General features: G+C 39.7%; 2 protein-coding genes across 2 annotated transcripts in view; one reads left to right on the top strand and one right to left on the bottom strand.

The window, feature by feature from the left end:
- The window catches only part of LOC143296204 (uncharacterized), a 34,173-nt gene extending 19,388 nt beyond the window's left edge, over positions 1–14,785 (top strand). The window contains exons 9-16 of the mRNA XM_076608022.1: positions 1,874–2,147; positions 2,784–2,891; positions 4,621–4,702; positions 6,114–6,221; positions 6,778–6,909; positions 8,101–8,187; positions 9,393–9,568; positions 12,609–14,785. Of these exons, the coding sequence (XP_076464137.1) occupies positions 1,874–2,147; positions 2,784–2,891; positions 4,621–4,702; positions 6,114–6,221; positions 6,778–6,909; positions 8,101–8,187; positions 9,393–9,568; positions 12,609–12,752 (1,111 nt within the window). The 3' untranslated portion in view covers positions 12,753–14,785. The remainder of the gene's footprint in view (positions 1–1,873; positions 2,148–2,783; positions 2,892–4,620; positions 4,703–6,113; positions 6,222–6,777; positions 6,910–8,100; positions 8,188–9,392; positions 9,569–12,608) is intronic.
- A 213-nt stretch (positions 14,786–14,998) lies between these two features.
- Positions 14,999–17,761, bottom strand: part of LOC143295659 (protein unc-79 homolog) — a 93,403-nt gene continuing 90,640 nt past the window's right edge. Inside the window, 1 exon segment of the mRNA XM_076607274.1 lies at positions 14,999–17,683. The gene's annotated coding sequence lies outside the window, so the exon portion shown is untranslated.

The following is a 17,761-nucleotide window of genomic DNA, read 5'->3' as shown; positions in this document are numbered from 1 at the left end:
CCTGAGAGCCAATGTGGATTCCGGAAAGAGCGCGGAACCACCGACATGGTGTTTGCTGCAAGGCAGCTGCAAGAGAAATGTCAGGAGCAAAATGCTGCTCTGTTCTCCACCTATGTCGACCTCACCAAGGCCTTCGACACCGTGAGTAGAGAGGGACTGTGGAAGATCATGGCCAAGTACGGATGCCCTACCAGCCGCCGTGGCGAAGTGGTTAGCGTCGCGGACTAACGGCTGGGAGGACGCGGGTTCGAATCCCAGCGGAGGTGGGTTTTTCGGCCCGTGGCCGGCTCCTACCCAGAGTTGAGTGTGCTGTGGGCTTAAATGGGGAGACTGGGACCACACAGTCGAGTGTCATACACTTCAAGGATGCGTCTTTGGGTGTGTTGCTCTAATTACCTGACCAACACTGCAAGTGTCTGTATCTCTCGGGCCTGGTTAACGCCGGGATATCATTATGACAGGAAGCGTAGAGTACAGCCTTGTCACGCAGTCCCAAACCAAAATGGACCTCCATAGCAACATCGTCATCATCATCGTCATCCTCCTCCCCCTTCATCGTCATCAATATAAACAAAATAGTCTCAAAGTCTGTGGCCTTTCATGCCCTGCTCTCATGGTGACCTCAGTTTCGATACCCCTCCACTTCCGTGCTTTGGGTGAGTCCTGTCAATGTCGTCAGTGTCATGGGGGGGCTGTTGTTTGAGGGACGTGGTGGCGGTCTCCACTCTGGGAGAGACGCTCGCTCAGTCTGGCTCCGCGACTAAGCCATTATTGTCGTTAGTAGGGGGCTTAGTAGGTGGTGTCCTAAGTACGTTAAAACAGAACAGGCACCAATGAACACCACTGAAGTGACTCAGCAGCAGTGCAGGGTCTCCTCTGGTGTGTGGCCTCCAGGCGACCTAACATCGATGGTTCCCTGTGGACTGCCGACGCTGGGACTGCGACGGACGAACCCGAGTGTGGCCGTGTATGGGGGAATCTGAATGAGCGGCGTGGGAGTAATGCCACTGAAACGGCGCAGATGATGGGGCAGCAAAAAAAAAAAAAAAAAAAAAAAGTACAGATGCCCTCGGAAATTTATTTCCTTGGTCAGCCAATTCCATGAAGGCATGCAGGCTCGAGTCCAGGACAATGGCGAAACATCTGCTCCTTTTGCTGTCACAAATGGTGTCAAGCAAGGCTGCGTCCTGGCTCCAACGCTGTTCAGCCTCATGTTCTCTGCAATACTTACTGATGCCTTCAGAGATGGCGATGTTGGAATCGACCTAAAGTATCGAACAGATGGCAAGCTAACTTGATGGCAATTAATAAACTTGATAATCATCAAAATATAACTTGCCTGAGACAATGACACCGGTAGCATGCTGTACTGTTGCGTTCTCCGTGAGAGCCGGATGCGATGTGCCAGCCAACTACAGAAGCAGTGAGGTAGCCTATGTGTCATCAGTCAAGTACGCACAATCACTTCGTTCCACGTAGTACAAAGGGATTATTGGTTTGTTCCCTTCTTTTGCGAGTATGGGTCTGAGAGACCCACGAATTACGAATAAGGGTACTTAGTGTTTTCTCTTCTTTGGGGAGTATGGGTCTGTAAGACCCACAACGTAGGAATGCAGGTAAAAATTTTCACAATTACGTAACTGATTAACTAATCAGTTAAACTAGTACATTAATTTACTAAAATGATGCATATGTTGTGACAACAAAAGTCATGAAATTTCAAATTAATCGGACACCAAATATATTTTAAAGGCATTTTTTAAGGCAAAAATGGGTCTGTCAGACCCACAAAGTACGGTGAAGGTTAATCTAGAACGGTTGTAAACAGTGGGGCCCTTCGCCCGGAGTGAGTTAACCTTGTTTTCCCTGACAGGGAGACAAACGATGGAGGGGTGGTGAACGACAAGCAGATGCGTGCCTTCGCTGCCGACTGCCTGTCGGCCCAGGTCCCCAGAGCCACATCAGTCAGTGGCCAGGACACCTGCACCAAGGATGGAGACTGCAGGAAGGACGGCGGCAAGATGTGGGGAGGGCAGACACATGCGGGGGTGTCGGAACTGGTGACGGTCAATCCTGCGTTCGGAGAGGGGCTGAGGGGGGTGCGAGTGGTGCAGCAGTCCATTCCTTTCAGAACAAGCAGGATCAAGGTGTGTGTGATGTGTTTTGTGAGGGGACTGGGGTGTGAGGGGGGTGGGGGGAGGGGCAGGAGATTTGGAGGTATGTGTGTATTGGTGTGTGGGGGTGGGGGTGGGGGGGTATGTAAGTGAATTTGGAGGGGGTGTGGAGGTGGTGGTGGAAGGTAAATGAATGTGTTTAAATGAATGAATTTTTTTGAATTTTTTTTTTTACATCTTTTCACAATGGTCATGTTAAATGAAAACAATGAATTGTAAACATACTGTAGTAATAATCATATGAAATATGACTCTGTGTGTGTGTGTGTGTGTGTGTGTGTGTGTGTGTGTGTGTGTACTAAAGTGGTAAGGAAGTATGTGAGCACACAGGTTTCGCTGTATCTGTGTTTTGAAAAGGAAATGTGTATAAAACATGTGGTGGATGCAATGGTAGATGACCTGCCTGCTGACTCGTCCGTCGGATACGACAGTAGAATCCAGTACAGTACAGGATGGAATTTGGTATGTTGTGACTATAGCAAGTTGGTGTGTGTGAGTGACTGCATGCATTTGTGTATTTATGATTTAGTGTGTGAAGAAGAGTCTGCTTTTACACTATGATAGGACAGTGCTTATAATCAACTTGTCACCACATCTGATCTTTTGCAGATCAACATAACGGATGATAAAGCTTACCTGACGACAACAAATGTCCGTACATTCACTCTGACTGAACCTCCTAACCGGCCAGTACAGTGGCATCAGAAACAGATCACTGTGAGTATAGTGAACTATGGCATCAGAAACAGATCACTGTGAGTATGGTGAACTATGGCATCAGAAACAGATCACTGTGAGTATGGTGAACTATGGCATCAGAAACAGATCACTGTGAGTATGGTGAACTATGGCATCAGAAACAGATCACTGTGAGTATGGTGAACTATGGCACCAGAAACAGATCACTGTGAGTATGGTGAACTATGGCACCAGAAACAGATCACTGTGAGTATGGTGAACTATGGCATCAGAAACAGATCACTGTGAGTATGGTGAACTATCATAAATGATAAAGGATCTGGTGTAAGAAATGACAGTTTTTCCATATATTTTTTCTAGATGTAATTTTAAGGTTCATATGCAAACTTATGAAGACGCGATTTTGCCATGAAGGAGAATATTTTTGGTAAATATGTTTTATGTTGTTGTAAAATTTGGAGCTCAAACTTTGGAACTTACTGCCATATGGTCAGCATGACAATCCAACTCTGAGTGATTTTCTTCTTCATCGTTGTCTTCTTCTTCGTTCATGGGCTGCAACTCCCACGTTCACTTGTATGCACACAAGTGTGCTTTTACATGTACAACCATTTTTACCCCGCTATGTAGGCAGTCATACTCTGTTTTGAGTGATTTTAGAATCAGTCTCCAGACACAGTTTTGTTGTTTTCTTTGTTTTTGTTGTGCCAAACATCCCCTTAGATATGTTATATATTTTTTGTGTGTGGACTGGTGTTTGACTTGACTTGACTTCATTTATTATCATAAAATCCCGAAGGATTAATAGACACAACAAAGAACAAAAGGAACAAAGAAATAAACGGTCATCCAGTACGCATGCAATGAAATACATAGTTGGTGAGTGTTTTTTGACAGTCATCGCAGTTGAATAAATCACTTGGTTTTAGGATATTGTTTTGTATTTTGCTAGTGATCACATTTGATTGATGATCATACTGCTGTACAGTTGTAATTAGATGGTGTGTGTGTGTGTGTGTGTGTGAGTGAGAGAGAGAGAGAGAGAGAGAGAGAGAGAGTTGGTTTTTGTGTGCAGTGTATGAACTGTGTGAATGGAGAGTGTGCACTCACCCACACATCCTTCTGTTCTATCTTCCTGATTTTCTGTATAATTTGTTCTTTGTTCATACTCCTTGCTTTTCAAGCCAAGGCATGAAATCATGTGAATTTAACACCTCTGCTGTGTGTGTGTGTGTGTGTGTGTGTGTGTGTGTGTGTGTGTGTGTGTGTGTGTGTGTGTGAGTGTGTGTGTGTGTGAGTGTGTGTGTGTGTGTGTGAGTGTGTGTGTGTGTGTGTGTGTGAGTGTGTGTGTGTGTGTGAGTATGTGTGTGTGTGTGTGTGAGTGTGTGTGTGTGTGTGTGTGAGTGTGTGTGTGTGTGTGTGAGTGTGTGTGTGTGTGTGTGTGTGTGTGTGTGTGAGTGTGTGTGTGTGTGAGTGTGTGTGTGTGTGTGTGTGAGTGAGTGTGTGCAAGGGGAAGGGTAGGGTTGGGTGGGGTGTGGAGGTTTGTTTGCTTGCTTAAATTCTTCTCAAATTATCAAAGTAATTTAATGTTTTTCTTTTTTTTTTCTTTTTTTCTTTTTTCAATTTTTTCTCCCTTACAATGGAGCGTGTCTGTCTGTCTTTTCTGCATCTGTTTTTCTCTCTCCCTGTCTTTCCTTGTTTTTCTTTTCCTTTTTGATTTAACAAGTTGTTATTGCATTGTTGTCAGATTGATGGGCAGTTTGAGGTGTCAAGAGAAGATGTAGACTTGGTTCTCAAATCAAGTGCAAGCAATTTCTGCAGAACAGCTGGTGAGTCAATCAGAAAGTTGGTAATTGACTGACTGACTGACTGACTGACACTTTGAGTCAGTGAGAAAACTAGTGATTGACTGACTAATACCTCTATTGGATGTTACTTTGAAATGTTCATTGCAAACTGATACATTTAATAATTTCACAGACTGACATAGCATGGTTGGATTAAACAGATGAAATTGCTAGACTTTTTTTTTTTTTACTGTAATGAAAAAAAAAGTGTTCATGTACATGTGCATGCAAAATGTATTTCAACTTCCATGCATTTCTTGCATTATTCATATTCTTTCCTTGATTATATGTGCCAGGTTAAGTTAGACACCACACCTGTATCAGTGTGCTCAATGTACTGAAACACATGGGTGAATCTGTGGTGGGGTTTGTGGGGGTTTTTTTGTTGTTGTTTTTTTACATTATTTCGAATAGTTTTACTCATTTTAAATTTTATGTGGACTGAATGAGACATGGACGAATTGATGTTCCTTTCCAACATTGTTTCAATTGACCTTTTGATATTACTTTGTATTCTCTTTAATCGCCAGTATGTGTGATGACACTAAGCAAAATTGAACCCCATGGAGAATTGATGTTACTATCCAACAGTGTTTCAGTTGACTTTTTAATATAATTTTGTGTTCTCTTGAATCACCAGTCTGTTGTGTGATGACATTAAGCAAAATTACTCCTCTACCTGATGAAATAATCTTCCTATCCAGCATTGTTTCAATTGACCTTGTAATATTATTTTGTGTTCTCTTTAATCACCTAGTCTGTTGTAACGATATAAAGCTAAATTCCTCATCCTCCTGATGAATTGATCTTCCTATCCAGCAGTGTTTCAATTGACCTTGTAATATTATTTTGTGTTCTCTTTAATCACCAGTCTGTTGTGATGATATAAAGCTAAATTCCTCATCCTCCTGATGAATTGATCTTCCTATCCAACATTGTATCAACTGACCTTGTAATATTATTTTGTGTTCTCTTTAATCACCAGTCTGTTGTGACTGACAATATAAAGCTAAATTCCTCATCCTCCTGATGAATTGATCTTCCTATCCAACATTGTTTCAATTGACCTTGTAATATTATTTTGTGTTCTCTTTAATCACCAGTCTGTTGTGACGATATAAAGCTAAATTCCTCATCCTCCTGATGAATTGATCTTCCTATCCAACATTGTATCAACTGACCTTGTAATATTATTTTGTGTTCTCTTTAATCACAAGTATGTTGTGACGGGACATTAAACAAAATTCCTTGTCCTCCTTTGTACTTTTCCACTGGTTATAAAAACTGGCAGAAGGATGTTCAGCCCCGAAATGGCCCCTTTGCAGTCACCTGGGCTTGGCAAGCAACATGATTTTATTTGTTTTGCTAACTGTCTTTGGGGATCATGTCACAGGCCGGTGGAGGGTGTGCACGGATGACGTTCGTTCAGAAAGCCAGCGAGGGCCTCTAACACAGGGACCAGTTCGCCGAATTGCCGAACAAGAGTTTGTGATTGTCGTAGGTCAGTGTTTTTTTTAATATGTGTACAGATAAATGAATATATGTGTATATTTGTCTGGGAAAAACATCGATCAGAAATGTTCTCCATTCACTGTGGACACGCTTCTCCTTCTAGTTTTTCCTCTTTTTTTATTTATTTAATTTATTTTTATTTTTATATTTTGTTTAAACTGTATTTTAATTGAAAATGTCACAATACAAATACAATGAAAACAACAAGACAGCAAGAAGATGATGATGCTCATTGAATTTTATTATGTTTTTTGTGTGTTTCTTTTTCCACTGAATTTTTTTGTCTTTTATGGGTTTTTTTTCATTGCTTCTGATGTATTTTATATGTGTTTCTAATGTATTTTATATGTGTTTTTTTCTGTTGAATTTTAGTTGGGGGTGGGGTGTTTGTGTGTGTGTGTTTTTTTTTTCTCATTGAATGTAATTGGTTTTATGTATTATTTTCACTGAATTCTAGTGTTTTTTCATCTGCGTTTTTTTCACTGAATTTTAGTGTCTTTTTGGTGGTGGTTTTCACTGATTTTAATGGGTTTTTTTCCCTCCAGGTACACAAGGGAAGCGAGAGGCGGCAGAGAGGAACCAGGCCTTCGCGGTGTACGTGGCCAATCAGTTCTATCTGACGTCGGACACCTCAGCCCCTGTGGTGAAGGACACCGACATCAGGGCACCGCAGCTGGGTCAGGGTCCTTGCTGGTTTAACTCTTTGAACCCTGCATCCAGACACCGCTCAGGCGTCAAAATTTGTTTCATTAGAACGGTTTACGTGTTCCGACAAATGCATAAACTGCAAGCAAAGGGAATTAACTTGTACAGTATTTCTGGTCAGTGCCCACACACATGTCAGTTTAAAGGAAAAACGTGTCGATTTCAGTAAAAATTTCTGCGTTTATCCGCATCAGTATGGTAAGGAAGCCTGTGGGGGCTGTGAACTCTCCAGGGTTGAATGGGTTAAACACCCCCGAAAGCGGAGTATGGCTGCCTACATGGCGGGGTAAAAACGGTCATACACGTAAAAGCCTGCTCATGTACATATGAGTGAACGTGGGAGTTGCAGCCCACGAACGCAGGAGAAGAAGAATGGGTTAAACAGTATTTTTAATTACACATACTTACCGTGACCCACTGGTGCAGACTCCAGCAGGGTCTGATTCCCTGCCTTGTGCAAACTGCTACCCTGCTGAAGGGGAGAAATCGAAAGTAGATGTGGCTAGTTATGTTACAGGACACCACAGTTACAGATAAGCAGGACAAGAACATCTTATATAAAGTCCTGTTCTGATACGTACAGCTTGAGTGACGGATGTCTTCACAGCTAGAAATTTGAAGCTGACCATAATTATGTGAGTTTCAACAAAACTATGAACAGAGTTTAAAGACTATGATAATAACAGATTGATATACAAGTAATTCCAAAGGGAGAAGTGTACAGAGCTGAGTATGTGGAATAAATAACAGATACTGCCACATTTTCAATATTTTCTTTTTATATGGAGTCTGAAAACAATGGTATTTTTTAAATACTTCTTTCTATGCTGTGAACATGTTTGGTATTGCAGAAAACACAAATGTGAGCTTCTGTGTATGCTGTGAATGTGTTTTATGTTGCAGAGAACACAAAAGTGAGCTTCTGTGTATGCTGTGAATGTGTTTTATGTTGCAGAGAACACAAATGTGAGCTTCTGTGTATGCTGTGAATGTGTTTTATGTTGCAGAGAACACAAATGTGAACTTATGTGTTTGCTGTGAATGTGTTTTGTGTTGCAGAGAACACAAATGTTGGCTTCTGTGTTTGCTGTGAATGTGTTTTGTGTTGCAGAGAACACAAATGTTGGCTTCTGTGTTTGCTGTGAATGTGTTTTGTTTTGCAGAGAACACAAATGTGATACTGATCGGAGGGCCAGAAGAAAACCAGTTGACTCAAACATTTCTGGACAAGGTGCCAGTGACTGTGAAAGGTACATTTCTTTTTGTACTGCAGTATTACCATTGACACTTGATGATGCATTTGTCGCCAAGAGGGCAGAAGAGTATGTCAGAGGTGTTGTAGTACTGAGTTAGCTGCAAAATTTGGCCAGCAGAGCAAACTGATAGGCCTGCATCTGCCTTTCACGGTACAGTATATGACAGAAAACATAAAATCAAGATCAAATAGATGTGTGTTTTTTGTGTAAGTTTGTCTCTTTTGTTCCATCTTGTTTTGATGTTACGATTAAAATGAAGTTAATGTATGATGATCAGTCGTGCCCGACTATAACCATTAGAATATGAGTATTTACAACAACAACAACAACAAAAAGAAATTAATGTATTTACAAAATAGAATATATTTTGTAAATACATGAACTGAAAACGACAACAACAGCAAAACCCAAAACTCTTCCTTCTGTCCTGGATTTTTACAAAGGTTCTCAAGGCCTGACCAGTTCACTGGCTCTATATGTAGGTCATAAGATAAAACTGTTTTTGTTGGTGTCCATTGACAGACAGAGCTATCCAGCTAGATGAAGACTTTTTGTTGGTTTCCTTTGACAGAGAGCTATCCAGCTAGATAAAGACTGTTTTTGTTGGTTTCCTTTGACGGACAGAGCTGTCCAGCTAGATAAAGACTGTTTTTGTTGGTTTCCTTTGACAGAGCTATCCAGCTAGATGAAGACTGTTTTTGTTGGTTTCCTTTGACAGAGCTATCCAGCTAGATGAAGACTGTTTTTGTTGGTTTCCTTTGACAGAGCTATCCAGCTAGATGAAGACTGTTTTTGTTGGTTTCCTTTGATTGACAGAGCTATCCAGCTAGATAAAGACTGTTTTTGTTGGTTTCCTTTGACAGAGCTATCCAGCTAGATGAAGACTGTTTTTGTTGGTTTCCTTTGATTGACAGAGCTATCCAGCTAGATAAAGACTGTTTTTGTTGGTTTCCTTTGATTGACAGAGCTATCCAGCTAGATAAAGACTGTTTTTGTTGGTTTCCTTTGACAGACAGATGAAGACTGTTTTTGTTGGTTTCCTTTGACAGACAGATGAAGACTGTGTTTGTTGGTTTCCTTTGACAGACAGATGAAGACTGTGTTTGTTGGTTTCCTTTGACAGACAGATGAAAACTGTGTTTGTTGGTTTTCTTTGACAGACAGATGAAGACTGTTTTTTTGTCGGTTTCCTTTGACAGACAGAGTGATCCAGCTTGGGGACTGCAGCTTCAGCGATGGCAGGCTGGGGGTAATGGCACTGGCTCCCAACGGGGCGACGCATCTGGCTTTGGTTCTCATGGGAACAACAACAGAGGGACTGGCCGATGTCATCTCTTTGGCCACACCCACTATTCCACCTATGGCTAGGTCGCCAGTGAGTGATGTGTAGTTTTCGTGATCTTCTCTTTGACAGGCATTTGGACAATAACTTTGGTGTGTTGTTAAAGTCATTTTTCAAAACATAAAAATGTATTAATTAATTTACATACTGATTTATTTTCAAATTTTTATTAGACAATTTAGGGAAGGATTGGCTTGTTTCTTCTTTATTTTGAGACAGCATTAACTCTCTCCATACGAACGGCGAAAGAGAAGACGTTAACAGCGTTACACCCCAATTACCACCATCAAAATATTGCAAGCGGAAGGCTCTTATACTGAAGAGGTGAATGTTGACAAAGAATACCACAATTCTGACGACGGAAGCTAAAGGTTGGGTCATTCAGACACCCACTGGACATCCGAGGGGTCTGTGTAGAGGAGAAGAGAGGACTGGCCGTACTGAGTGAGTTAAATCTGCATCTTGTTGATAAAGCTTGGAAGACATGCAAAAACTTTAACTTGTGCTTGTTCAGAGCCTGAACTACACAAATCACAAGAATTTATTGTCATAATGCAGGTCCAAATATATGCCCATTTCTTTTCTTTTGTATGTGTGCACATTTGTGTGTCCTTGATGTGGGAGTGTAGAGTGTGTGTATTCACGACTATGCATCCATGTGTGGGTGTGTATTGTTAACTTCAGTTTCATTTTTTCAAGGTGGCACTGTGTTTGTACAAATCCATGTAAGCTACACCACATCTGCAAGGCAGATGCTTGACAGTAGCATAACCCAACACGCTAATCAGGTCTTGACTGCATGCATATATATTTGCGTACCAACCAGAGTGGTGGAATATTTCTACAGAATTGTGCCAGAGGATAACATGTTGCCATGGGATCATTTTCAGTGCATACTGCACACTGGACCTCAGTCTATTATCTCATTTCAGATGCTCAGTTTGAATTTCCAGTCAAACTTTGGAGAAAGGGTGATACCTGGATTCAAACCCACAACCTCATGGACTCTGTATTGGCAGATAAACATCTTAACCATTCTGCCACCTTCTTTCAGTTTTGGTGAAGTTCTCTTTACTCACAACAGATCGGCCAACTGTCCCTATAGAGAACATGTCATCATTATCTGGTGCCTTGCTTTTGTTTTGCTTTTCTGAGCGATTGTGCAGTATGTTGGTTTGCGAATAAAAGTGGACCTTTTCTACAGAAATCTGCCAAAGATAATTCTCTTGTTTCCGTGGTTCCTTTTTAAGTTCTGCACATGGAACCTCACTTTACCATCTTATCCAATAGACTAGCAACCAGACCATCTCTCAAGGACTTGTAGAAGGGGATCTTTTCTAGGAACGGAAAATGGGACCTTGGCTTTCTAGCAGGGTAGTCTACCCCCAAGGACACTGTTTCATATGGATGTGATTGCGCATATATGTGTACATGGTCTTTTGTGCGAGTCATATGATTATGGCGAAACTGTATTGTACCCTCTTTCGGTACTAGTTAATTCAAGAATGATTCTATTTTGGTGTGAACTTTTTGATAGATAATAATAGATAGATAATTGTATTGGAAACAACCTGGAAACAGATAACACTGGAAAATCTTTGGTGAAATTTCATTAGGAGTCAATAATTTGCCTTTGATTCGTCCTATACAAACACTTCTAATCAACAATTTATTTAATTGTGTCCGGAAAACCCAGGGTTTTATTTAAAACCTGTTCCTTTTAAGAATATAATTGATTCACTCTGGGAAAGCATTCATATTAATTGGTATGGTGCCTTTGTAAATAGTAAAAAAAAAAAAATGTTCACTTTACAGAAATCTTTTGGCAAACTTTGGAATGGAAAAATAAAAATCACAGTTACCTGATGTTTATGCCTTTCCCATGACTAGATTTACATGGCTGTCACAAACATGAAATAGACCTGGGTAGAGGCAGAGGGATTTCAAGGTAAGACATAAAATGCAGTTTGTGATATGAATGACTCAGGAGAGCAGGTGGGTTTTTGTTGTTGTTTTGTTGTTCTTGTTGTTTTTTTGTCAAATCCTTTTGAAAATTGACTGGTTTTTGTCCACCCAAAATTCTGTCCACAAATCAATGTTCTCTATGTGTTATCCTTTGAGTGCAAAAAAAGTCTGTTTCATTAAACTGGCTAGTATTGTAAATTGGGGAAAGTTGTAAATTGGCTGAGTATAGTAAAATGGGGAAAGCTGTAAATTGGCTAAGTAGAGTAAAATGGGGAAAGTTATTCATTGGTTAAGTGAGTAAATTGGGGAAAGCTGTAAATTGGCTAAGTAGAGTAAATTGGGGAAAGTTGTTAATTGGCTGAGTATAGTAAAATGGGAAAAGCTGTAAATTGGCTAAGTAGAGTAAAATGGGGAAAGTTATTCATTGGCTAAGTAGAGTAAATTGGAGAAAGTTGTTAATTGGCTAAGTGAGTAAATTGGGGAAAGCTGTAAATTGGCTAAGTAGAGTAAATTGGAGAAAGTTGTTAATTGGCTAAGTAGAGTAAAATGGGAAAAGCTGTAAATTGGCTAAGTAGAGTAAAATGGGGAAAGTTATTCATTGGTTAAGTAGAGTAAATTGGAGAAAGTTGTTAATTGGCTAAGTGAGTAAATTGGGGAAAGCTGTAAATTGGCTAAGTAGAGTAAATTGGAGAAAGTTGTTAATTGGCTAAGTAGAGTAAAATGGGAAAAGCTGTAAATTGGCTAAGTAGAGTAAAATGGGGAAAGTTATTCATTGGTTAAGTAGAGTAAATTGGAGAAAGTTGTTAATTGGCTAAGTGAGTAAATTGGGGAAAGCTGTAAATTGGCTAAGTAGAGTAAATTGGAGAAAGTTGTTAATTGGCTAAGTAGAGTAAAATGGGAAAAGCTGTAAATTGGCTAAATAGAGTGAATTGGATAAAGTTGTTACTTGGCTAAGTGAGTAAACTGGGTGATGTTGTAAAGTTTGTGCCTGTTTGTGGTTTTCTTCTCCAGCAGTAGTATACCTACATCTTATTTGTTTGTTCTGTTTCTCGCATGGAAGCTTTCATGAAAGGATTAAACTCTTTGAACTGTGTTTCCTTTCCTGCAGTTTTCCAACTTGCTGCCAGACTTTGTCATCACTGGGGACAGTTACCGCCGCCAGGGACCCGGAGGCTTTGCGTGTGCCGGGTTTTGGGGTAACCAGTGGGAACTCCGCCAAGACCTCATATCTTGTGCGTGTGGAACGTCGTGACTGCTTATGCAGTAATCACTTCATGATGGCTACAGTGAATGACTGCTCCTGCAGTAATCCATCATGACTGCTGCAGTAGATGAGTGACTGCTCCTGTAGCAATCATCTAGCTGGCTCCTACATTAATCCATCATGACTGCTCCTTCAGGAATCCACTTAATGGCTGCCCTTTCAGTAATCATCATAAATGCTCCTGTTGTAATTGCTTCATGTCTGCTCCTGCAGTAATTTCATGAGTGCTCCTGTGGTAATCACTACATGACTGCTCCTAATCACTTCATGACTGATCCTGTTGTGATCACTTCATGACTGCTCCTACTCACTTCATGACTGCTCCTGCAGTCATCCACTTCATGACTGCTCCTAATTACTTCATGACTGCTCTTGCAGTAATCACTTCATGACTGCTCCTAATTACTTCATGACTGCTCCTGTTATAATCACTTCATGACTGCTCCAAATTACTTCATGACTGCTTCTGCACTAATCACTTCATGACTGCTCCTAATTACTTCATGACTGCTCCTGTTGTAATCACTTCGTGACTGCTCCTTCAGAAATCTATCATGACTGCCCCTACAGTAATCCATCAGGACTGCTCCTACAGTACAGCAATCCATCATGACTGCTCCTTCAGTAATGCACTTGTAAACTGCTTTTTCAGCAATCATCATGACTGCTCCTGCAGTAATCACTTCATGACCGCTACAGTAAATGACTCCTCCTACTGTAATCCATCATGACTTTTTCTACAGAAAACGACTGCTCCTACGGTAATCCATTGTGACTGCTCTTACAGTAATCCACTTCATGACTGCTCCTGCAGTAATCATCTTGCCTGCTCCTACATTAATCCGTCATGACTGCTTCTTCAGTAATCACTTCATGACTGCTCCTGCAGTAAACACCAACATGACTAGAACAGTAAATGACTGCTCCTTCACAAATCACTTCATGACTCCTGCTGTAAACACCTCATGACTGCTCATACAGTGGTCCGTTTTGTTAAAGCACAATGCCCCAAAGTTTATCATTTGATCTCAGTATTCCTGGAGCATTCACACATTTGTATTTTCTGATTTCGTTGTTCAGACATTTTGATGGCATGCTCTGTGAAAATCTGTAATGGGCTGAAATAGTTACTTTGTTGCAAAAGGTTTTCAGTGGAACAGAGATTTAGAGAATGTGTCTTTGAATCACCGCCAGTTTAATGAAACATCCAAATAGTAGAAGATGCATTGTCAGGAGTGTGTGGATTAGAAAGTTTGTTTCAAGGTGTCAGAGTTTTGATACTTCAGACTAATCCATATGATATATGCTACACCACATCTGCTTATTAAAAAAAACATAAAACAAAACAATAAGACACACATAAATGCAGCAAACGGTTTTGGCCTTAAGAGCCTTCCATGCGTTTGTCTGAAACTTAAACAGTGAAATTTAAATTATAAAAAGAAACAACTTAGTAAATGTATTAAAATAAGATGAAAAATGCATGGAAGGCAAGTGATTGAAATAAAATCTTTCTGTTTTTACTCTTTTTGTTTTTTGGGAAGGGGGTTAATCATAGGGAGCTTGAGGAAGCATTCAACAAGAAGCAGAAGGCTTGCTCTCATGAGTGACTGTGTGCATCAGGAAGAGAAAAGGGGAAAGGGTAAGCCAGCCTAGAAGTGTGTGTGTGTGTGTAAGAAAGAGAGATAGAGCTATAGTGCTGTGTAACGGATTCATCTTGTTAGTGATTTATTGATCCGTGAAGTATATTTCTATCTTGTGTATATGTTGATATGGAAGAGAGATGCTTGAGATTTCATGGATGTATTCCTTGTGGCTCAGAATAAACATACATTGTTTTGTTAGGTAGTCCTGATCAGTTGATGGGGACTGGTTATCATTATCATGGTGATAGGTTTGTGTTTCTCCTTCAGATTGTTCCTTGGTCACCATGTTTTTTTTTGTGTTGTTGATGGTGTTGGGAAAATGTTTGTGCAGACTGTTTATTTTGTTGGATAAAATACAGGGTGTGAGAAAAAGAAACGAAAAGACAGACTGTGTGCTATGACACATGATGCGGGTGTAGCCATGTGTGGGAAACTTGCGTTAAGTGGTGTGGGAGGAATGCCAGTGCAAAATGATGGGGCAGCAAACATGCACATGCTCACACACAATGTGATAAAGTTTTTTTCAGTTCTGGTTTTAAGTTCTACCAGCATCTGGTTTGAAAACTTGAGGTGTTTCATCTAAAACATTCTTGGTTAGTTGCTTATTTTCTTTGATTTTTCACGTTGTTTCCAGCAAAACTTCAGTAACATCCAAGAGCACACATGCAGATAGACATGAAATAAAGGCTCACACACAAAACCATTTCTTTTAACATATTTCATAGTAAACATCATATACAATCACAGATTTCATTAAATTCTATCAACAGGTTTTAACCATTTAAATTTTATTATTAACAGAGATTACATGCTGAAAAACTCAACCACAGGTTTGATTCAACTTAAGATTTCAATTATCTGGAAGCCTTAATTAACATGAAAACATGCATTTGACCAGCACTTTGACTAACACAGCCAATGAAATTTCAAACAACTCAAATACCAACTATTTGGGAAAGTTCAAATACCCACACAACACAACAGTATGTGTAAACATCTCAAATGTTCTCTGAAAATACACTGTGTATAGTTTGAATTTTGAAATTTAAAGTTTTGTGTGGATCAGCAGGGCTACCACCCATCTTTTGCCAACTCATATGCGTCTGTTCACTGTCACCACTCGTTTTGTTCCAACTGCTCATTCACATTTTCTTGCCTCAATGAAGAGGACGCCCACGAAGCAACTAAACCAATCTCCCAATCACATCCACTCCACCTCAGCAGTAACTTTTTGTCCTCCGCTTGCAAACTGTTAAATCCAAATTCAATGCAAGACATTGTAACATGACATACTGTTCACACTGCAATGAGATGAACAGTTCTTTTTGCTCAAACAAATAGACAGCAGCTTAATTGTTGAAAACAACAACAAAAAACCACAACAGAATTACTTGATCTTGGCCCTAGGAATAATGCCTTAAAGTATTGCACTTAGTACTGCACACAATCCCTGTCTGGCAAAATACTGTCTTGTTTCTTATTTGGCAGCTGACCATACTTGGTTACCTTACACAGTTATCACTTAGAAGAGTAGAAGTGAGTACCTGGATGGGGCACAGACCAAGGATGAAAAGATTACACACACACACAGACCAAGGATGAAAAGATTACACACACACACAGACCAAGCAAATATAAGATTACATCAGTTCTAACGCTGAACTTAACTAATGATAACACAACACTTGAACATTTATTTACATTTACCAAGAGAAGTCATCATGGCATGAAACAACTTCACTGACCACACTGCTGTACATGCTGTGAGAACGTTGTTTTGATATTACCTTCTGAAAAGCTGGTGAATGATCTACATTGACTGTGCTCCACTGCCTTTTCTACTTTACCCCTGCTTCATAGCACTTCTATTATTTTGGCTTGATAATTCCATGAATTGCATGCTTGATGTCTGTGCTCTGGTGTGACACATGATCTGATCCAAATCACAGCAGAGATCACAACTAAACTGACTGCCAGTCTGTCATCTTCCACTTTCAACAGTCTGAAAACAACACTTATATAACTATGCTGTTGTAGTTGTTCTTATCTTTCCCTGTACAATAAAATATGGAATTTATCAACAGTAGAATGCATTTTATAATAGAAAAGATTGTACTGTTCTTAAGTATGAACATGTATACTGACCGGCAACGGTACCATATTGCTACGCACAATTTCAACTGAAGTATTTGTTCAAGACATAACTTTGTCACTCCAAGTTAAAAGAATGTTTGAATACTACAATAAACTGAGAACAACTGATACAATAAACTACTACAGTCTAGTTTTATGATTGATGAACAAGCAATGAGGAGAGGGAAACCATTATCATTTATTACAGGGAAAATAATTTAATGTACATTCAACAAATTAATATACTATGTAGAAAAACTTACTTTGGTGAGAAAGGGGGAAAATGGTCATTATATAAAGCGGGGAAATTAAACAATTCAAAGAAAAGAAAAGAATAAAACTAATAATAAAAAGAAAGAAAAATAACATCTGGAGTATATTTATTACCAGATAATTTAACATATGTCTGAATGAACTGGTGAAGGAAATGACAGGAATCAATATTCTACGTTGATATTGTTACAGTCAAAGTCGTTGCATCTCTGAAAATTATCTGTTCTATGTTTTCACTTTTACTGCATCTTCTCCTCAAACATCTCCATTTTTTAAATAATTACATTTGTTTCTCTTATTTCAAATGCATCTTCCCAGTGCCCATTTTCTTATAGTTCAGATATAAAATTCTAACTATATAAATATTCATTTTAATAATAAAATTTGAGAAAAGAAACTAGCAGTACTGATTCTGTGGGGTGGGGTGGGGTATGTGGAAAGAATGATCAAAGACAAAGCAAAAACCCTAATCAGAAAGACAGACTTCAAAATGAAAAGGGACATGAACACAAGTCATCTTGATAATCTCTCAAGAGAAATTACCATGTAATTGTGTGGCTCACAACACAAACATAAGATATATACTTAAAAGACTGGTACATGTTTAAGCATTCAACATAACGCCTGGATTAACCACAGACAGACGCGGACACTATTCAAAAACTCTCCTTTTTAGACAACAGATGTCTCAAAAACTAAGATGACACCCAGCTAAAAAAAAACAACCAAACTCTCCTAGGATAAATGGCTCAAAAACTTCCTGTTCAGTGGACACACTGCTCAAATACTCCCTGTTCAAACACACTGCTCAAAACTCCCTGTCCAGATGACACAGCAAAAATAAACTCCCCTGTTCAGACAACACAGCTAAAAAAAACTCCCTTATTCAGACAACACACAACACACAGCTTAAAAACTCCCCTGTTCAGACAACACAGCTCAAAA

The sequence above is a fragment of the Babylonia areolata genome, chromosome 21, assembly GCF_041734735.1.
Source record: "Babylonia areolata isolate BAREFJ2019XMU chromosome 21, ASM4173473v1, whole genome shotgun sequence".
NCBI lineage: Eukaryota > Metazoa > Mollusca > Gastropoda > Neogastropoda > Buccinidae > Babylonia > Babylonia areolata.
This window is presented reverse-complemented; position numbering and strand designations above follow the sequence as displayed.